Source organism: Pleurodeles waltl, chromosome 3_1, assembly GCF_031143425.1.
Source record: "Pleurodeles waltl isolate 20211129_DDA chromosome 3_1, aPleWal1.hap1.20221129, whole genome shotgun sequence".
Taxonomy (NCBI): Eukaryota; Metazoa; Chordata; class Amphibia; order Caudata; family Salamandridae; genus Pleurodeles; species Pleurodeles waltl.
In genome coordinates this window covers 1296831110-1296853558 of record NC_090440.1, presented here as the reverse complement: position 1 = coordinate 1296853558, position 22449 = coordinate 1296831110, and the positions used below count along the sequence as shown (strand labels likewise).

At 42.6% G+C, this 22449-nt stretch overlaps 1 protein-coding gene across 2 annotated transcripts in view; it reads left to right on the top strand.

The window, feature by feature from the left end:
- TFCP2L1 (transcription factor CP2 like 1) overlaps window positions 1-16803 on the top strand; it is a 71020-nt gene extending 54217 nt beyond the window's left edge. The window contains exons 13-15 of one of the 2 annotated variants that reach the window (XM_069224624.1): window positions 9764-9906; window positions 11790-11841; window positions 16194-16803. In XM_069224624.1, coding sequence (XP_069080725.1) covers window positions 9764-9906; window positions 11790-11841; window positions 16194-16231 — 233 coding nt within the window. In that variant the 3' untranslated portion in view covers window positions 16232-16803. The remainder of the gene's footprint in view (window positions 1-9763; window positions 9907-11789; window positions 11842-16193) is intronic. The other variant, XM_069224625.1, reaches the window with a different exon arrangement.
- The last annotated feature ends 5646 nt before the right edge of the window (window positions 16804-22449 follow it).

The following is a 22449-nucleotide window of genomic DNA, read 5'->3' as shown; positions in this document are numbered from 1 at the left end:
AGCCTAATATGTTGCCCATATAGAGCCCTGGTTTTACCTTTGTTTTCACTTATTTACACTTTTATTTTGCCCTTTCATTCTCCTTCATACCTTCTGGTATGGTCAAGGCAAAGGCCCGCAACCGAAGGGCACTCGAGGGGCTGGAGCGGAAAACCCGCCAATGCCCTTGAGTAATAATATGCGCCATACGAGGCACGCAAACAATGGTGGGGGACCGGAAGTGGTCTCCCATCGTGGCACCCCCACCTCGCCCCAGGAGGAAGCAGAAGGAGGAGGCAATAGACTTTGTGGCCGTGTGTGTGTGGTGAGGGGGGTGGTGGTGGGGCTTCACTGCATATATATATATTTTTTTAATTTCCCCCACACACCTGGGGCAAGGCTAGGGGCTTAAAAGGGGCAGCCCGGACTGGAACCCCTCATCTTTGTATCTCACCACTGGTGGTGGTACCAAAAAAAAAACAAGGTAAATTCAGGATAATCCACCACCTGTCCTACCCAAAGGCAATTCAGGGAACGATGGCATTGATCCAGACGACTGCGCGTTGAGGTATGCATCGGTTGAGGATGCGGTTGACATAGTCCGCGCTAAGGGGGGGGGGGGTGTGCCTTAATGGCAAAGGCAGACTTAGGGGGTCATTCTGACCCTGGCGGCCGGTGGCCGCCAGGGCCACCGACCACGGGAGCACCGCCAACAGGCTGGCGGTGCTCCCACGAGCATTCTGACCGCAGCGGTTCAGCAGCGGTCAGAAGCGGCAAGTCGGCGGGCTCCCGCCGACTTACCGCTGCTCGGGGGAATCCTTCATGGCGGCGGAGCGCGCTCCGCCGCCATGAGGATTCTGACAGCCCCTACCGCCATCCTGTTCATGGCGGGAAACCTGCCATGAACAGGATGGCGGTAGGGGGTGCCGCGGGGCCCCTGGGGGCCCCTGCCGTGCCCATGCCAATGGCATGGGCACGGCAGGGGCCCCCGTAAGAGGGCCCCGAAAAGTATTTCAGTGTCTGCCTTGCAGACACTGAAAAACGCGACGGGTGCAACTGCACCCGTCGCACCCCTGCAACTACGCCGGCTCAATTCTGAGCCGGCGTCCTCGTTGCAGGGGCATTTCCTCTGGGCCGGCGGGCGCTCTTTTGGAGAGCGCCCGCCGGCCCAGAGGAAATGTCTGAATGGCCGCCGCGGTCTTTTGACCGCGGTGCGGTCATTTGGCGGCGGTACTATGGCGGACGGCCTCCGCCGTCCGCCATAGTCAGAATCACCCCCTTAGTCCGCTTTCAGACTACTCCCCGTACACCCGGAGAGTTACCACCTCCTGGGTTTCAAGTTAGAAGGAAAAACATATTTTGACAAAGTGCTGCCCATTGGGTGTTCCATATCTTGCGCATACTTTGAAAAATTCAGCATGCTCATCAAATGGGCGCTGCACAAGCAACACCTAAGTGGGGAGAAACTACACTACCTAGACTATTTTCTATTTGTGGGGCAGCCAAGAGGACCTGAATGTCAGGAGTTACTGGAGGCTTTCCAAAACCTAACAGCTAAGCTAGGGGTTCTGCTGGCAGAGGAAAAAACCACTGGCCCCACCACCAAGATAGTTTTCCTGGGTATCGAACTGGACTCAGTAGCAGGCACATCCGCCATTCCCCAGGATAAAGTAGAGGACCTGGGAAAGGACATTAAGGGGCTACTGGGCAAGCAGAAGGCGACTCTGGGTGAGCTACAGGGGCTGATTGGAAAACTGAACTTTGCTGCAAGGGTTATCCCAGCACGAAGGGTTTTCGCCAGGCGAATTTCACACTTAACCAGGGGACTGGAGGAAAAAACACCCCCACATCAGATTAAACGGAGGGGTGAAACAGGACCTGGCAACCTGGCTTGATTTCTTGGTAGATTTTAATGGCACGCTAATATGGAGAGAGGGCTGGGTATCTGCAAAGCAGATGGAGCTATACAGTCACAGCAGGGAGCACAGGCTTTGGGGCCATACTAAAAGACAAATGGTGTGCCAAAAAAATGGCCTCAGACGTGGGCAGCCTTGGGCCTCACAAGAAACATCAGGCTTCTGGAATTATTCCCCATCATGGTGGCATTAACTATTAGGCATAAACAGCTGAAAGATATGAAGCTCACACTGTGGTCAGACACCCCTTTATTGATCGTGTTTACGACTGCTGGTTATCACAGTGCACACTAGTGTTAAAATTACTGAGGTACATTGTAAAAATGCAGCTGGCAGGAAATCTTGATATTAGAGCAAGACACGTTCAAGGCATTAACTGTAAAGCAGATGCACTCTATTCCAGAGCCCCAGGAGCAGAGTGGGAGAGCACACCTTCCCCACCAGCCTGTGGGAGCTGGTGGAGGGGACCTATCAGTACTAGTAGCTTATGTCCTAGCACCAAAGACAGTGAAAAGGTACGCAGCACTAGCGGCATGAGTACAGGAGGTCACAGGCCTGAGAGATTACACGTGCCATGATGAGGCACAAATGGCAGTGAAAAGATTTCTCTCAGGAAAAAATCAAAAACCTGGGCACAGGCGCACCTAACCGCAGTGGCGCATTTTAGCAAGTAACAGGCAGAGATCCTACCAACTCACACTACATAAGAGCAGCAATGAAGGGGTGGCGCAGGCTGGAAGGGCCCATGAAGGACCGGCACCACCCATTTGATTTTAACACACTCAAACAGCTTGTGGGAGTGCTCAACCGCCTGTGCTGGAACAATTTTGAGTGCGCTGTTTTGAAAGCAGCTTTCAGGCTGGCATTTTTCGGTGCATTTAGGATAAGCGAGCTAGTTGCCCCTCCAAAGCAGGAAACTTCAACGCATGCATACAAAGACAAGACGTGCAGATAAGCCAAAGGCACAGGCAAATAATGCTAAAATCAAAAATTTACCAATTTGGGAAGGGGGCAAATGTGTTGCTGAGACGCTTGGACGAACGCAAAGTCTGCCCAGTGTGTAGCATGCAGAAGTTTTTAGAGCTGAGGCCAGAATGGCACGGGCCACTCTTTAAACATGAGAATGGGGAATGCTTGAGCCGGGGACTGGAGAAAAAACACCACCACGTCAGATCAACGGGTGGTGGTAAAGAGTTTTCATGAAGGAGCAACGCCCAAAACATACAAGGGTAGGATGGTTCGGTTTCCCGGCATGAAATGGGAACATGTTCAAGAAAGGCTAGAAGAGATCATAGCCACGCAGCGCACAGGGCCTGATGTGTCAATAGTGCATCTAGGGTGGGACAGGCCTATTAGAAAGCATAAGGGGGAACCTCACAATGGTTGCAAAACGTCTGCACAATTCAATGTTGATCTGGTCAGAAATCATCCCCAGGCAGATGTGGAAGGGGGCAAATTCTACAGGGGCCTTAGACAAATCAAGAAAAAAGCTTAACGTTTCAGTGAAAATATTATGCTTACAAAACTGCTTGGAAAGCATCAGACACAGCCTAATCAACTTGCAGAGACCAGAATACTTTGCAGAAGACTGGACACACCAGTCTTCCCTAGGACAGAGGTGTTCTGGAAAAACATGGGCAGCACTGCAGCTTGCGGGCTGCGACTAGATGGATCATGACTGGGGAGCTGCCTATTGGGCGGTAACCCAAAGGTGGAGTGGCAGAGAAGGACAGCAAAAGAATAACGAAGGCCACATCCAGCACAGTGGGGTAGCAGGGCTACCTACCTTGGGATGCCTCATGGCAGGGTAAGTCAGTCAGGGAGGTACTCGAAACACGGCACTCGCAGCCTGGGTCCGCCAGAGAGCAGGATACAAGAACTAAACAAGGTAGCGAGTTAAGTCTAAAAAATAAATGAGTACCCTTCTATATAGAAAAGCAGTAACTCCAATGCCAAGGGGCAAGATACACAAGGGACTAAACGTGAGAGTGATTAGTGGTGAATTATTGATGGACAGATAACCTGCAGATATTAAATTTATGGGGGCTGTTAAGATGCAGTGTGTTATGACAAACCTTAACAATGTAAGCATAACCTAGGGGCTCATTACCTCATGGATGATAAAATGATGTGACAACGCATGACCCCATTTGCATGTACATCTGAGATGACGGAATGATTTATGGCCCTCATAAAAGCAGGGCAAAAATGTTGTAAATCAATTTTAATAAACTGCGGCCAATATTTCCCAAACCAATAACAGTCATGTACTACTTATAATTTACATGAATGGGCCGTCGGGGGGGTGGGGGGGGGTTATGAAGGTAGTCCCTTTCTTGCGGTGTCTGCGTATATATAGATACATATTTCTATATTTTCCATGTGAGTATGTACTTCTCCTATCGGGCACAGAACTAATGTTCAGTGGACATGTTCCTGGATCATGAATTCACAATGACCAGGGCAATGGTTGTATCCTACAATTGGTTCGACCTTTGGCTCTCCCCCGTTTGCTCCACTGCTTGCATGAAGAATGTGTGTAGCCCACCCATCAGGTGTTCTTAAACCCTATTCTTTTCATACGGTTATTGTGCCTGTCGTGTGCCCCGGTCCTACTCTGGGCCATCATCCACTTGTTTATGGGTTCCTGTCCTCTGGTTCCCGTCTCATTTGGGATTCAATTTTTTTTTATTTTTGTGTGTATTTCCTCTCCTTTTGCCCTCCTCTCCACCCCTTTCTTTTTCATCTTTCTTTGCCGCATAATGCAGGCATTTTACATAGAGGCTTCCACTCTTAGCATTGCTTCATCCTTGCTATTAGCAGTGGCTTAATGGTTAAGGTCACAGACCCTCACATCAAAAGATGAGGGTTATACTCCACTTGTGTCAGGTCATTTTTCTTTAGAGTTGGTTATTCCCTTTTGGCCTTGCTGGCTTCTAAAGGTCTGGTGTCAAGATCCCATTCTGGTGGACGAGGTTTCATATACTTTATTTTTCACAATATTACATTATTTTAGTCCACATTTTGAATCACTTTCTTCTATGCTGGTTGTCCCTCTGGGATTTTGCCGTTTTTACTTCAGTTATTCCTTCAACATTTCTTTTGTTTGCTGTATTGTCATTGCGCTTGCTTATGCCTTTTCTGTGATTTGCATATTTTTAAAGTGGTATTTCTTCTTTTCCTCTTGTGTTGCTCGTGTTAAACTCTTTTCTTTCTAGTTATATTCGACCAGGAGCTGTGACTCAAGGTTCAGGTCTTGAGCCTTTGGTGCTGTAGATGCCTACAGATCAACAGTCCAGATCCCTCCTGTGGTGTCCTGGTGCCTTTAGGTTATAACAACTGTGTTGTCCTGATCCTATGCATATCTCTGGACAATTTCTGTGTGGACATGTCCATGTCTTTGTCTATCTCTCTATGGGTACCTTGGCAGGTTTTTCCAGTCCTCCTAATTTAACCATTATAACATGCCACTGCCAAACCTTTTTGTCTTCTGTCGACTGACTCTGTGCCCCATAGTTCTGTTTCGTGTCTCTGCATATATTTCCCCTTGTGGTTCCTGGAGACTTACTCTGTTCAGTTAATCTCCCTTGCAGTGTTAAGCTTCCTGCAGGTTTTGACTATGCATCTTGATGCAAGTAGCATATATGCATTGCTTCACGTGTTTTTTTTTTTTTTTTTTTTTTTTTTTTTTTTTTTTCTTTTTTTTTTTTTTTTTCCCCTCTGGGGTTACCCCCTGATGGGTTTCTTGTTGGTACTATCACAGTAACTATTGGGACGCTTTTTCACCTCACTCCTTTGGCTCCTACTTTGGGGCACTTCATGTTCTTATCTGTTATCTACCAACAGATTCATTTTCATTGCCATCCATTTTGCCCCCCCCCCCCCCCCTTGTTTTTCATATCTTCTTGGCATATTTTGTTGATGCATCTCCCGGCACGCTTCTCTGGGTAGGTTCAACTCTGAACCACAAGAAGTTCCAATAATTCTTCTTGTGTTTGAGACTGACTTGTGCCTAAGATGCCTTTTCTCTACCCTGGGAGGGGCGACCATTTGACCAATTCATGGTGACAAGTAGTCCTCGGTCAGTAAGTGACTTTTTAGCACTTATTTTTCTTTTTTAGGAGAAGTAACTATCTAGGTCCTGATGAAGCGCCAAGGGATCAATTTTTTACCACAAAGGCGCGAAACATGTTGACCACTTATTGTTAGGATTAGGGTACTCTACCTTATCTCCTTTCTTGGAGTATAATGGGACATTGTTCCCTGTGTCTACTCCTCTAGTGCTTTTTTTAATCTTGGCCTGTTCCTTTTCTCCTGAGTTAATAAATAATGAGGTCTAAGGCTCAGAGCCAATTTTAATCACTCATCTCTCCTACACTTAAGTCTTTTTGTCAGTATTCTCTGCAGACTTATCTATACCTGCTGGAAGATCATCTGAGTACCACCACCTTGATTGGGGTGGTCCGCCAGACATTGCAGTGCCAGTCTAACGAGGAGATTGCCCAATGATGATACTCTGCATTCCAGTAGATGCTTAAGGGCTCTCCTGAATATACTGGTATGCCTCTTCCACACATGCTCTTTGTCTTGGAACAGTGTACCATTTTTTTCTATAGGTTCTGGCTTTGGTATACTGTACACTGGACCATTCTTCTCCCAGTCCCTCTCGTTTTTTGATATTTTGTTGATTGTCCACTCTTTTCGTGTGAGGTATATACTTCTCATCCATGTCTATATCACATATCTACTACTACTACTTTAGTTGACTGGTTGTTTATTGCAGAACTGGGGTAGGATATGTTCACAGTCCCTCCTCCTGGGCTAATATTCCTTTGGTATCTAATTCTAAGATGAGGAATCTGCAGCCAGTTGTCTCTAACAGATGAACAAGTTATTTATCTTCGGTAACTCCTTACCTGGTAGAAACCCAGACTAGCTGCCGATTCCTTATCCTCCCTACTCTGCAAACTGTTCTCTGGCTTCAGTCTTGCTTTGGCGCTTTCTTTTGCTGTGCTTTTCAATTTTGTGGCTGCAACATCAAATTTCATCCACCTCTTTGGTGTATACACTATTCCATTGTCCGTTTCTATAGTGGCTCTGCATTGTTGTGTGGATTCGAGTCACCGAAGAAACGGACAGTGCATAGGGAGGGACTATATGGTCTCTGACACCAAATCCAGAGTCACACAACACTTTCTACAGATGCGCAGAAGTACTGCTGAAGGAACTTTTTCCAGATCCAGTCTGGTGCCTGGGGAGAGTTACAAGATAAGGAATCTGCAGCTAGTCTGTGTCTCTACCAGATAAGGCGTTACCGAAAGTAAGTAACTTGTTCATTAAACCCATGAAAAATTAGGAGTTTTTTAAAAAAAAAATTTTATTTTTTTTTGTGTGTTCCAATCTTTCTCTGTATAGTCTTGGATTTAGACTTTCTTCTTTCAGTCATGTTCTCTTCTAATCTGAATATGAAAACACAAATTGGCTCAATCTAGCCTTTTCCAGTTTAGCGTTCTCTACTAATTTGAGTCTATCAATTCTGATTCTCATTCTGTCATCCAGGACCTTGTGATCTTTAGTCTGGACGTTGATAACTCTACTTGTGAGTCTTTTTGGCATGTTTAGAAAAAAAATAATATATATATATATATATATATATATATATATATATATATACATATTTTAAACCTTTACCACAAGACAGTTCACTGGGATGTTTGTGGGAAAGAGTGATGCCTTACGTAAATTTAACTTTCTTTGCCATGACTTCCCCTTTGCTGCATTCTGTTCTATTTTGTATGCGTTAATTTGATGCATTTGTTTACAAATGCATTTTATCTTGTTTGAAAACATCTAATTGGTGATAGGACTAAACTAACCTAAAGGTGTGTTTTGTGTAGATACCAAAATGTCAATTCCTGGTATTACAATATTGTTTCCCTATGACTCAAACACATGCTAATATCAGGTTTTTTGTCTCATTCATACTTCACTCAAACCTTTCACATTTTATTAAATAGCTCACTACTTTACGTCTGCATTTTTGGATGGACTTTTAATTGTATTTGTGTGGATACTTTATTGGTTACCTTGTGTCAGTTATTGCTCCCCTATTGCGGTTTTCTTTTCCCCTCCTTTATATTGTTTTCCATCTTAACTTGCTTTGTGATGTTCTGAATGTTGTACAATGCACCAGAGGCACAGGATTGTGATTATAAATACGTTTATAGAATAAACCCATGAATACATTTGAGGATTATGTGCTGGAGTGTAAGTGTGCTGTGGCTGCCATCTTTAAATATTTAGTATGTGAAGTGATTTCATATTTGGGCAGTGCTCTTTTAAAGGCTTTTCAGCGAACAAGTGAACTGTTTAGAATTATCCTGATCAGAGGCCTACTAGCCATCTTTAAAGTTTTTTGGGAAAGCAGATCAGTTTGAAGTGTAGCCAATACTGACAGTCTTTTGAGAGTTTTCTCAATGAATTGTGTATAATGAATGGTCATCAGGCAGGCATCTAGGGCTCGCTCTTAAGCCCAAACAATGTTATTGAATGTGGTCCTCTCAGATCTGTTGGAATATTCTTGCCTCCGTGCTGTCAATGTAATGTTCTCCTCCGCCCAAACCTCAAATTAGACTATGGACTGTTGTACAAGTGTTTTTATTTTTTTCCTTTTTTTGTTCCTTTTTCTCCCTGTATCGATCCTGTGCTCCAACTGTAGTTCGACTCAAACTGACTATGGATGGCCAGATTATCCCCTCCATTCTAATTTTCTGCACTGTTGGACTACTTGTCTTGCCTGGGGAACGTCTGGCCCTTCCTATGTAAATGTCAAAGTAAAATATCACATTGGGAAGAAGCAAGTGCAATACAGTGACCAAGCAGCTTTAAAACTAGTGAACTGAGGTGTGGGATTTACGTCATGGTTTCAAACTGTTAACAAATCTTTTGGTGCAACGTTGCATTTTCCAGTGCTTGTCTCCATAATACGAAACATGACGCCTTCATGTGCTACGTGTTAGTATTTTAAAATAAATCAAATCCCTCTTGTACTCCTCATGTCGTTTGTGCAAGGATCCCGACCCAATCAGCAAGTGCAGAATTTGCAATGTCACTGCTGTAAAAAAAAAAAAAAAAAACGAAGATCACATCCTCATCTGTATGAGGATTAACATATATTTGTGATGCTGTAAACACCTCCACGGGTGTAACTACCCCACAATCATTCACTTTGATGCAAAACACTCTCAAATGGCTCATACATTCAGAACTCATACAGAAGGGGACCCAAATGCACCCTACCATCTCTGTACAGTAATACTGAGTTGGAAAGTGTCACTGCAAAGTATCTTCCAGCAGTATGGCTGTCAGGACTACACTCCTTTCTCTTTGTAAGAGCCTCTGTTATTTAGACATGATTACTCTAATTCCAGCAGCTTCAGTTGCATACTTTTCTAGTCAATTTTTGCCCCCCAAGTGTTTACCAATGGTAAACTGATGGCATCCAAGGACAGCGTTAATGGTCTTCAAGCAACACGGAGTAGTTTCTCCTTTGCCTTTGGCCTATTGCATCCGGCCTCTTCCTGTTTGCTCAGTTGTCTTAATTACTTGACCGATTTGTTGCTGAGGAGTGTTTTTGTTGATGGATAGCAGTGCCTGAGATCTAAAGTAGGATTACCTTGAGTTTGTTAATTTAAATTTCCGCTTTAGATTCCAACCTTGAGGCCATATGTGGAGATGGTTGCTTACTCTTTAGGCCAGTCTGGTTATCTTTTAGGGTATGAAGTGTGTGAGCTGTGGCGGTGTGTAGAGATGCAGCAGTTTGATTCCATGAAATAAACCTGGTTTTATTTCCTTGTAAACTATTTTAGTATACCATGCTATTTTCCTGGAAGAGTTGACCTCACTGGAACTAATAGAGAAGATTGCCAATTTATACACCATTTCACCGCAACAAATTAATCAGATCTATCGGCAAGGACCAACTGGGATCCATGTAGTTGTCAGCACGGAGGTAAGTGGTTTGATGTATTTGATATTGCTTTGATCAATTTGATCTTGTGCCTCAGAAATGGAGTAAATTGGAGGCTTGTTCCTCTGGTATTCCCTGTATTTTGATTTGTTGCTTGGAGAGCGGTGGGGGGTGGGATGAGTTTTCATTGGAATGATAACCAATAAGGACAAACCAAAATGGACTTCTGCAATTAGTTTTGAGTATATTGCAGGATTTATGTTGCAACACAGTGGTAAACAGAAAGATGGCATTTTAAGATGGCATTCCAGCACATTGCTTATGGTGTAAAGAGTTGAATCTTTAGGAAAGTGGGAAATAGGTTAAGCAATAACCTTTATGGTCCACAGAGCTGATGTTCGTTCAAACTTGAATCTATCCCATATTTGTGCTTCATGCATCATTTGTCTTGATTATGCTTTTTCTTTTACCCTGCTAACCACCCAGCCTAAATTACCCTTCCCCTATCTCAGTCTCTCTGCTCTTATTGAACCTTAATAATGCTCCCACCCACTTCCAGGGAAGTGTTTAAGTTTTAAATTCCTAGTGCTCCCAGTGATCTTTAGCACATTTTTGTATTGGAGGTGGTTAAAGGTATTTAACATTTCTGTTTTTTTTTTTCTTTCCCATCACTTCAAGGGAATTTAAAAACTTCTATGTTGCTGGCATCTATCAATAGTTTTATACAGTTGTGTGTGTGCTCACATGAATTCATATCAGGAGAATGCTACCGGGCCATGAGGGTGAACAAATTCATAATAAGATGGTGGTTGTGCTCCGTATCTAGTGGAGTTAATAAAATTAACTAGAAGTCCGTTTGTTGCTGTAAATGTTGACGTTGAAATGAGACTATGTAGCAACGGTGTTACGGTGTGAAACGGGTTTTATTAACTTTACAACTAAGACCGTTTTTGTGGATAAGACATCCAGCACAATTGAAGTTAATTCAGTTTCCTCAAGTGTAAGAAATCCGTAGTTTTCAATGTCATGAATGCGCTATATGCAGGCAAGAATATACCACAAATTCCACTCCCTAAAGCCCCCTCACCTGTCTAATTTCCTCTCGCCACCCCCTTGCGCTTGCTGTTTTGTAGTAGAACAAAAGTGTATGTCGAAATGCTTTCCATAGATGTTGCTCAACAGATCCCATGAAGTAGAAAAGCATTGCAGCAAAAGACTTCCTACAATGATGGTAACCTTTTGTATTAAGTTCCTAATGAGTCTACAGTCTAAACATAGCATTGAATTACCCATGCTGCTTCTGAATAGGAACCTGTAACGTCAACTCTCAACCTTTATTGTGAAAACCCCTTGCTGCGATCACAAGGGTGGGTGGGGGTGATGTTTAATATACCAACAGTTCCATGTGCTGTATTTGCTGTAATATAGGCAGTCGCTGTAGCCACCACATAGGTGCTAAACGCCCCGCCTAGGAACATTTAAGTTTTTCAATCTCTTCTGTAGAAGACACTCAATGCTCAGGTTCTCGACAAAGTATTAATCTAGAGAATCCTGAAATGTTTGCTTGAGACCAGCTCTTAAGTAAAGATTTGCCGAGCTCTGGATATGTCATGGCATTGGCCTACTTCAAACAAATTCGAACAAAAGCTGCTGATTTCACTTAAGGTTTCTATGTAAAGGGATTTTTTTTCTTCTTCCCCTAATCACGCTCAAATTGACGACTAAGTAGGACTTCTAACTAATTTATAATAAAATATATATATATTATGTACAATAGTTCCAGCCCATTCTTGCTCCTTTTCCTTACTGTCCAATTCTCTTTCTAACATTCTGGCCTTATATTCCTCTACTGCGGCAATGCATGGAGTAATAGTTTCTTCCTGTAGCAATAGATACTTGATTATATTTTTTTCCTTGTCTTTCAGATGGTGCAAAACTTTCAAGACGAAACCTGTTTTGCTATCAACACATTAAAAGGTAGCCCCCAAATTTAACTACTGGCACATTTTGAATGATAAACCCAAGGACCTGGATTATGTTTACAGTCTCTATTGTGCCAAGGGATCTTGGGCAATAGAGAAATTGCTCCACTTACACCCTGGATGATGCATGAATAGTCAAGTGAGATGGTTGCTGCAAAAGGTGTTTGTTTTAGACATGTCAGTGATCTCTTGGAAAAAAGGCACATTGATGTAATTGCCAAAACGTGCCTGAATTCGATTGTGTCACCTAGTCTCGGTCTGGGCAATAGTCCCCAGCATTGGAATGCGCGGTTTAGACGTGTGTTTTATATAGCACGTACTAGCCTCTTGCATCAGCAGATTGTTTGGCTCCAATATTTAAAGAGAATATTACACTTCACGAGTTTAACTGTGCAATGACTACCTCACCAAACAGATCCCTATAGTCATCCTGTCATTTCAGTTTTCCATTTGTAATTTCTGGCTTTTTTTTTTTTTTTTTTTTTTTTCCCCACCCAGCTGCCACCACCATCCTTCTTAATTCTACTCTTCCAAATTTTCATTTGGAGAGAAGGCACGTTTTGTTACTCTATGGAGCAGAACAGTTGTGCAGTGCATGCACGTAGAGCACTACAGTAAACCGAGCATCTCTTTCCTTTGAATTTACACGAGATGGAAAGGAGGGTGCCAAGTGTTACTACCAGCTGTTTAATATGGAAGGAAGTGAATAAAGTTACACTGGGGGGGGAAATAAAGTGACGGAGCATTGAATGGTACACCACAGAATTTCCGTATCCAAACAAACGTTTGGGTGAGGGGGCGAATGTGTGTTGTAAAACAAAAGCCTGTTCGGTCATACGTGCTATGCGTTCTATACTCCGTATGGTGAGAAGCTGGTCGTGCCAGCAGCTTCCGTTAGTTTAGCTGGTGGGAGAGGAGAATAGTAAATCTAGAGTCAGTTACACAAGGCAGCCTCTAGTCTTCTGTCTTGTCCAGTGGCTGAGAGGGCGCTAAATGTGTTAGGCCTGTAAAATCGGAACCCAAACTTTCATTTTCACCTAAGAATATTTAATTAGTAGCATTATTCAGTTCAAATAGAATCCTGGTTGAGGTAGATCGCTTTTCCACTGCACACGTCCCCTTTGTATCCTGCTGTGCAGTGCCTAGAAATGTGCAGGCGCAAAGCAGTTATGGAAATAAATGGCATGTTTTAAAGAACATGTTAAATCTGCTGTATTCGGCCCACATTGGTTGTAGGTTTAAAAAATGTGCTGGGGCTCAAGGCTTTTCCCAGCTTGCCAACGGGGACCGCACAAGCCTGGCTTGCCTTGTTTTGATACTACCTCATGCTTCTTCTTTAACCACACTAACTTCTCATGTATGCATCTCACTCTCGTATGTTTTTAAATCCCTTTCTTTTTTAACTTGAGTTGGTGAGAAATTCTATCAAGGGAGAAAGGAGGGATAGAAAGATGGGAAAGCAGAGACAAACTCTTAAAAACAAGTACAGGCAAGCAAAAACGAGTTACCCTCTATCAACCAGCAGCTCCAACATGTGCCCCTATATGTCCACAACCTCGCCAAAACCCACAGCATGAGAGGATACACACGATCTGGGCCTACACTAAGACTCTGTACAGCTGCTTCCTACCCTGGCTCACTTAGCGCACTTCCCTGTGTTCCTCAGCTTTCCATGCAGATGGTGTGGAGCGGTGTGGCTGATCCTGAAGATGTGCTACACACACAGCCCTTACTTTCTCAACAGGGTAGGTGCTTAGCACTTTTAATCTGACTGGGCAGGAGCAGATGCACCATATGCCAGTCACCATCATCCTGGACACAGACTGAACTGGTCTACCATGCCTTCCCTGTTCTGATAGCCTCCCAAACTCCGTTCTGCAGAGGGCAGGGAGAAAGCTTCAAACAAACCCAACACCGCTATCTAGCCTGAGAAGATGCTGGGATAGTGATTTCTCCTTGAATGCTTAGGACACCTTAAAGATTGGTATTGTATAGTTCAGCCCATTCCTGAAATGGCGAGTCTAGTTCCAGTCCACAAGTTAAGAGCAGGATGAGTCCGTTCAGAAGCCATTGTCCTATAAATTATGTTTTCGTGTTTTGGTTGTAGTTTGGCAAAAAAAAAAAACAGAAACGTCCTTCAGTTTCTTTCTTCCTTATTGATCATGAACAAACTTTAAAGTCGTCACATAGTTGGCAGGTGTAAAATATCAAGCCAATTGTGGCTTTTCGAAATGAGCTATTAAAAAAAACAACAACAAAAAACATTCCAGACTGATTGAAATTCTTAACCTTGAGTGGTTTCTGGGTTTGCAGTCTTTCACATATGAGGTAGCCTGCCAGTACTAGAATTTTGTGGTAAAACTGCAGGTGGTATCGGGGGTCAAATTGTCGGCATGAGGCAGGAAATGGTTGGAGCTTAATAACAGTAAATCTGTTTTGCTGTGAATTCAAGTGTGGCCCCATCATTGCCGTTTCCGGAATGTTTCTCGTTTCGTGCAATCACTGCTGCAAGTTCTACTTAGACCACTAAATGTCTCGGCAAAACATGCGACACTGACAGGCCAAATTGTCGCGGCTGCCAGTCTTTTCCCTTTCACCAGAGACTGCGAAGTCTACTGCTGCAGACTTAGTCTTCCCTATCCCCTTTAAATCAGCACACCAACTTGGTAGCCAGGCAGTAACTGGCTAAATAATTCAGGGGTGTGTTTATCCTTAAAAACAAATTATATCACTAGGGAAATTAGTTGCTCCTGTGCAGGAAGAACAGAGTTAGACCATCACCGAACTTTTAAACCTGGACCTAGGCTTGGGGGGGAGGAAGTGTAATTGTAGAGTGCCTGAGTATCGATGTCAAGTGCTTCTGGAATCAATGAATGATCTGAATAAGCGAGGTGATTGATACAATGCAAACAATTCCCGAATGCCCAGTAGATGGGATGGAAGGAGAGATAATGTCAACAGAGGATATTATTATGTAGAAGCAAGTATAGTGGAAGACTGGGAAAGGTAGTGGGGGGAGGGGGTGGGGAAGGACAGGGAAGGAGCTGACCTGTGAGGGGGGGAAAAGGAAACTGAAAAGGAGAAGGCGTGATAATGGATGAGTAAGGAGTAAGAAGAAATGAGCAGTGAAGAAAGGGTTGAGGAAATGAGGGACAGGGTTGAAGCAGGGAAGGCAGAAATCTGAAGACCTGATAAAGAAAAGGCTGGAAAAGGGAACTTAGGGTGACAGAAGATGTATAACCACAGTTGTAAAAAAAAATAAAAAAAATAAACCACTAGTTGAAAGATACACTTTCTCTCAATTTGTACCGCACATACACTTAAATTTGCCAAAGTCGAGGAGGAAGACTTGATGTCTTAAAGTAATTTAAAAACCACGTTTTCCACCTGAGTAAGCAATGTTTTGTGAAATGTTGTCCTATATATGTGGACTGCTTTTTTTGGGAGTAGGAGGACTCAATTCTTTTTTTTTTTTCTTATATTATTTTTTTTTATTTTTTTTTTTTTTCTTTAATCTGCCCCTACATGCTAGTGTTGGTATTTTACCATTCTTATATTTGTAATTTGCACCGCGTGGTCAGATTTTGTTTTGACCAGAATTACAGGTCTACGTGTTTGGGGAAAACCATACCTCCCCCATGGTGCTGGCACAGATTTATGAATGGTGGTGTCACCTGTGAAGTTCGTGAAGAGCTCTTACTTTCTGTCTGGTGGTGCTTTAAAACGTAACACATTGAGGCTGGAATTAAAGGAGTAGGTGGAAGCTTGTCTTTTACTGAACTGTTTGCTGCACCGATTTGTCAAAGATGTGTAAACGTAGGATCAGCAGCACTCATGGAACTGTGGGAATGTGGTGGCAGTTTGCTGCAATCTCGGCGTAGAACTCCACAGCCAGTGATTGAAATGGAAAAATAGAAGTGAAGGTACTCTGGCATAGTACCTGCTTGTTTCTGAGAAGTGTTGGCACTCTCCAATTAAAAGTATTAGGTTTATCTTGAAGTGCAGGGACTCTTACGCTCAAAATAAAGTGCATGTACTCGGTACGGAACGGTACAGGCCCATTTAAAGCAGTCCACAGCTGATCAATGTACTGTAAGTTAATTAAACACGACCCAGTGGCCAGGCCCAAGATGTGCCTATGTACTGAAGGCAGTTGTGATGATGGTTTAGGTGTTGAATGCATAGACCGTCTAGTGTGTATGTTGCGGTTTGAGGATGTGTGGTTTACGAAACAAAATGCTTGTCTGAAGTAATGTTTTCACTGCTTTTAATGCTGTATAAGTTCCTTATGTTGTGAGAGTATACACCTACACCACTCTACAGAATATTTTATGTGCTTTCTTGCAGCCGAAAGCAACAATGGCTACCACATCATTTTAAAATGAAGACTTCATTTGGGGGATCCTGGCGAAAATTAAATTCTACTGGGATGGCGGATAGCCTCAACCTTTCAAGACTGGAAAAGAGAAACCAAGAGTTGGTAGATCGGTGTGAGGAAAACCTTAGTTTATCAAAATAAAAGATCCAGCGTGTTCTACTGCTCTTCTTTGTACTTACGCGTGCCTTAATGCAAAGGGACAACACCTGAAAAAGGGATACAAAGCAAGAACTTGGATTTGCAATTTCCTAGAGGGCAGGATTGCTGGGGTGAAAATATTTTTTTATTATTTATAGCAAGAAAGATCCCAAAGTGTCTGTCTATAGCTTGGCAGATAATCGATATGTGGCCTTACCTTTTTTTTTATAGCAACATTTTGCCAATATAATTGCTCTGCCCAAATACTGTTTTTTTATTTTTTTTTATTTTTATTAAGAAGAAGCTGCAAATCCTGAACAGTGGTTTTCGTTTCATAGAAATACAGGCACTGAATCTCTGTAAATGTTTCCTGCTTATTCAGATTCCTTTAAATGTTACCATACATTTTTTTTATTTTATATTAAAATGGCTCCAATGTTCTACGCGTGTTAACTTTTCACTGGCACCATTTTCTTTTTCTGTAGAAGTCTTGTGACACTGGACTGTCAGGACGATTTAGTGAAATAATAGAAAAGTGACAGCTATGCCACTTGTGGCTAGTTTACGAGAGTAGGTCACTCACTACTTTGTCTTTTTATGGTATTGTAATTGATGCAGTGATTGGTGGCACTTAATCAGTGCGTATACACCGTGTTTAAATCTTGCTTAACTCGAACATTGAAAACTTGTATTGTTGTAAAATAACTGAAGCCAATTAGGAAATTTATTGTTTTTATATGGCTGTGTCCTAAAAAAACAATTCACACATTGCTGTAGGTACATCTAGTATCAACACTACTTCATTTCCTTACATTGCCTTCTCTGCCGATTTTTACATGTGAACCTTGATTCTCATTATTTAGGGAGGATTTGCTGATGTTGCTTGTACGTAATGCTGACTGGCAGTGCATGTATGTTGGACAATTTTAGGGGCGTTATTTAGGCAGTCGTACTGACAGCACTAGCAGTGCTATTTAACACAGTACTTCGACCTTGAATCTGGTGAATGTCGCAACAGGTCTCAAAATCCAAGCAGAAATAATCAATCGGAACATTCTGGATTACCCATTCGTTCCTATTTTCTTTTGTTTTAGTTTCCCTTGTGGTTTCTCTTTCTTGGTTCATTTGGCTCTTATAGAAATATGCAGTTGCTCTTTATTGTTCTAGTGGCTTTGTATGTATAATGTGACCTAAATAGGATTAGGTCAGTAGGATGGCTTTAGTTCTGCCCAGGCAAAGTTATTCGACTGATCTGATATTTGTTGCCTTCCTCATTTTTTTTTTTTTTTTTGTTTGTTTGGCTGGCAAGCACCATGCGTACTTTTGTGTGTGTGATATATATAATTTCATTAAATATTACGTTATAAAATGTAACAGTGCAGGCTTCAGCACAGTGTGTAGGCTTCCTGTCTCCTGCATTGTGCATCAGCTGTCAAACCTGACAGATGATCTGTCTTTAGAATTGCAAAATGTAATCCTAGTATGTCTATGCCCAAAAAGAGGTGCCAAAAGACCTATCTTTCGGTCGAGCATTTGAGACCTATTGTATATACTTTAGTATATACTTCTATACATCTTTGTGGGGTCTCTGCTTTTTCACTGGTTTGTTTCAGTGTCCTTAAAAAAAATCCTTGCTTGCTAGTGGTCAATCCTTGGTCTTTATCCCACCTTTTCCAGTCGTACACTCCCCTGGAGCATGGCCCTAGTACTTGTACCCTTCTACTTGTGCCAATGTACCATGTGCTTGGACTATTTTTTTTTTTTTGTGAGGCTAATAGCATTTAAGCAGAGCGCTGGATGTTTCCAGTGGCTCCAGTTTGTTTTTGTTAACAGGGCTCTAAATCCTGTTCTTCCCTGGCTAAATGTGCTGTGCATTTAAAAAATGAGGTCTAATGTTAGAGGCTGTTTTATGAGGGTGCCTATTTCTGCCCGCTGCTTCCCCCTGTGCAAAGAGAATCGATTTTTCTTATGCACTGCCCATGCATAGAAAAAATTGCTACCTTTGCAGCATTTCAAGTATATTCCCCCAATTCAAAATGGCCACCGCATGTCAAGCACAATGTAATTTACGTCATGACGAGGCAGTCTCTTTTCCTTCGCTTCTGCTTGTTTTTTTTTTTTGTCTTTCTGGTTGTAAGATAAAAGTTGCATGCATCAAAAGTAAAAACAAGACTTGGTGAACGACTCACAGCTGACATGGGACAATTTGACATATCTGTGAGGAGTGCATAAGCAGCTTTCAATTGCCAGCTTAGTGAATGGACAGCATTTTTCCTCATATTCCCTGGCCCCCCGTTTTATCATATGATCATATTAATGACGCGGCCCGGCTGGGTACTAACTAACCCCAGGTTGCAGTAACGGGACAGAAATGACGGGCAGTCACAGCACACATTACTTTGTTAATCCCAAGGTGCCTTCCGCGGGAGGAGGAGGTGGCGCAGAACTTGCTAACCTGTGTGACTGACACTTGCCTCCTATCGCACAAAGTGTTGAACCAGGGCCCGTACCGCATCCCTAGTGGGGCTTGTATTTCATCTACCTTCAGAGACAGGCAGGGTGGTAAGTCACGGTGCACGCCGGGGACTGTAGTTGTGTAACAGTGCGTGTCTCTCCATAATAAACCGTAATTCAGGGAAGTAGCGCCTTACCCTCCCACAGCACATTCCTGGCATGGTGAGTAATATGGAGCGCCTCTCGCTCTTCCGCTTTACAGACAGGACAAGTTACTCTGCTTCACTTTCGCCTTGTGGGAAATCTAAGCTTAAGCAAGGGCCGCACTGCACTAGACACCACCAGAGAGTCTTTCATACACAATTGATTGACCAGGTTTTCGGGCCTGTGATCAGTCTGCCGGGTAAGGGTTTTCACTCGGTCTGGCTGCACTCATTGTTTAGTTTGTGGTAGGGTTTGTTATATATATTCATTGTAGTTAAAAAGCTCTGTAAGATGATGCTAGCGCTTTACCATTAAATTAATAAACCGAACCTGTTGCTATGCACATTTTATCAGAGTTACGTATTCCAGGCTGAGTACCCTTTCCAGTTTTTTGCCTGTGAAGGCAATTATGTTTGCACAGGCCGTTATCAAGCTGAAGGAGAGTCCCTGCGTTCCTGAAAACAGCTGATCACAGTTGCCGAGTGTTTGCAGACGCCTCAAGCCTCTCTGATTTACAAGCCAGCTCTGTAGCATTAACTTTTTTAGGTGAAATATTTTGAAGTTATTTTTTTTCCTCCTCAAGTTAACCCTGCCTTGGTAGCTTTGCCTGTGAGAAACTGATGAAGTACGTTCCAGCAGCTGAGTTATTTGAAGAGCACAAACAAGGGAAGCTGGCCTTTTGTTATCGCTCCCCTACCAGGCAGTGCAAGATGTTTGTGAAAAGGCCTATTGTCCGCTTAATGCCTACACGTGGCTCACCATTCGATGGCTTTATTTTCACACTGATTTTGCTTGGTCCATATTCATTAGGTTGTGTGGACTTTTATCCTCTTATGTTTGCCCTTCCGTTGGAGCATCCATGCATTAAATGTCATTCCAGAGCTCAATTTTCCGTCACTGCTTTTTAGGTCAAGCGCACAAGCCCCTTTAGACCTGTGGGCATCGATTCTGTGGTATTTAAACACGCCCATTACTTTCCTTTGTTCGTGGGCTTGCCTTTAAAAATTTCCTTGCTTTTAATTTTTCTAAGGCATGCATACGTCATGCCTTTTCTGGGGTTTAGCCATATTTGAGAGCACCGGCCAACTACTGGTAGTATACGCAACGTCCATGTTTTATACATGGTTTCTGGACTACTTTTTTAAAAGTTGTTTGCTTTTCTGAGATCTTAAGTCTGTTTTACTTTTTGTGTCACTCCTTCACGCTCAGGCTCATGGCGGCAATGGCGCTTTGTAATGGCTCACTTTTGTCAAGTGCTTTACTTTTCATTTTCAATTTATGTGGCAAGAAAAGTCCAGTTAAGAATTTACAACTCCAATAGCTCTAGCTGGAGCAAATGCAAGACCGATTGTATTGCAAAAGCTTGTTTTTTATTGCAGTAGATAGTAATTCTGCTATGTTGCTGTTGTAGCTGTAAGATGGTTGTCTTCTGTGATACGGAAGATAAATCTTTTATGTCGATGTGTTAAGTGAGTCACTTCTCATGTGCTGGAGGCCAGTGTGGGCAAATTACATATTGGAAGCCAGTGCACAACCCTGCTTTGCTTGACCTCCCTTGGAGAGCACTTAATTTCTACGACTGGTGATGCTGGAGCACTAAAAATGTAGATCAAATTGACCAATAAAAGCTCTGGGGGGGTCACGAAAAAAACGAACTGGAAAACCTGGGAACACAATATAGTTCCAGAAAGTGAAAATGGTAAGTTGACACTCCCTATCAATTTGAACTTCCTTGACTGAATTTCTCTTTTCTGCTTTCAGTTTGATTGCGGGCCTTGTAGCAAGTTGAAATCTGGCTAATCTCTAATTCTTATTTTGACAAGGATCAATTTTATTTGAACAATGGTTGTAATAGGGTAGCCAACTCGTTTGCTCTCCATGTGATTTTCCTTTAAAAATGCACACTCTTAATGCAGAGGCTCCTAACTGTGCCTGAGTGAAATCATGTCATGCCAGAAGGCCCTACAAAGCTTTTGCAATCAGCTGCTCTACTCCTTTTGAGAGCCAGAGCTTCTACTGAGAAAAAGCCATCCTATTGTCTTGTGTATTAGATAAATATTGCTGCGTATTCCAGTGGACCCACTCAAATGTGGTTTATACCTGTGTCAAGTTGTCAAACTCTTGGAGACTGGTTGTGAACGATTTTTCAACACTTTGCACAAGATTGGTAGAATAAACTAGTGTGTGGACAGCACTTCATTTACAGTACTCTTTGTGGTGGCAGGTCTAGTTGCCAAGTTTCAAATTTCAGCTGGTTCCATTTCAGCATTATTGGGTGGTTTGGCGTTCGATCTTATAGGGGAAATTAGGAAACTACTGGAAAAAAAGAAAATCCTCCTAGCAGTTACATCACATGTTCACAAAAAAAAAAAACTATCACCAACCTGTTTCGCTAGGAACTTTAATCTCTGATCAACTGTCATACCAACCAGGGTGTGTTTGCTTTGGCGTTAGTGGAGTTAAGAATTTTCATTATTTCTTGACACTACATCATGTATGCTGAAGCCTCTGTCAGCAATCATCATGACTTAAAATTGAAACCCACACGGGGGTGGGGGGGAGGGGGGGAAGAGGTGTGTGTGTGTGTGTTTGCACTAAATTATACAACAGAGTATGTGCCAGAGCTTTAATGGGACTTTAAAGTTTCTTCCTAGAAGTGGAAAATGGACACCTTCCCAGGGACCTCCGCTTCAATTATCACCTCAAGGGAGCGGATACTGCCCCAAGCCTGTTGAATAACACTTTGCTTTCCGTGAGGTTCCAGAGTGCCCTTACATAGCAATGTCCTTAATTCCTGGCCCATTTGATGTAATCATGACAAGGTAAATGGCAGAACACCTGTGCTTTACGGATTTCTCGCTGTTAATGTTCTTACAGTCACATAAACAGAATGGCTTACCATCATCTGTTTTCACACCCACATACGAACTTTGGTAATGATTCCTAAAAAGTAAACAATTTCTATCTATGTTGCTGTCCTGCTGCCTTTCTATGACTGCACAATCTTGCTTGAGACAGCCATCCATACAGAAGACAGCTGAGTGATTTAGGCGGCACTGGTTAAATCTTCACTCTGTTTCACTTATTAGTCAGTCTTATCTTGATTATTCAGATTAAAAAAAAAATCCAAACTTCTATTTAATTCATGAAAATGGCAAATAATGTCTGAAAGTTCATTGCATTTTTTCAATACGACAGAAGCCTATTAAATTCATGCTTGTAATTTAACTAATAGCAAATCAGTTCTTAGGTGTTACTGTATAGCTCATAGTTTTATTACACATCGTATTTATTGGACACACTTGCACAGTAATTCATTCATGATCGTAATACGTTTATGCAACATGTATATTTCATTAAGTTTTACAGTAAGTATATAGATAACATTGTTGCTATCCTATAATCTTTCAGATCTCCTTGTTCTCTTTT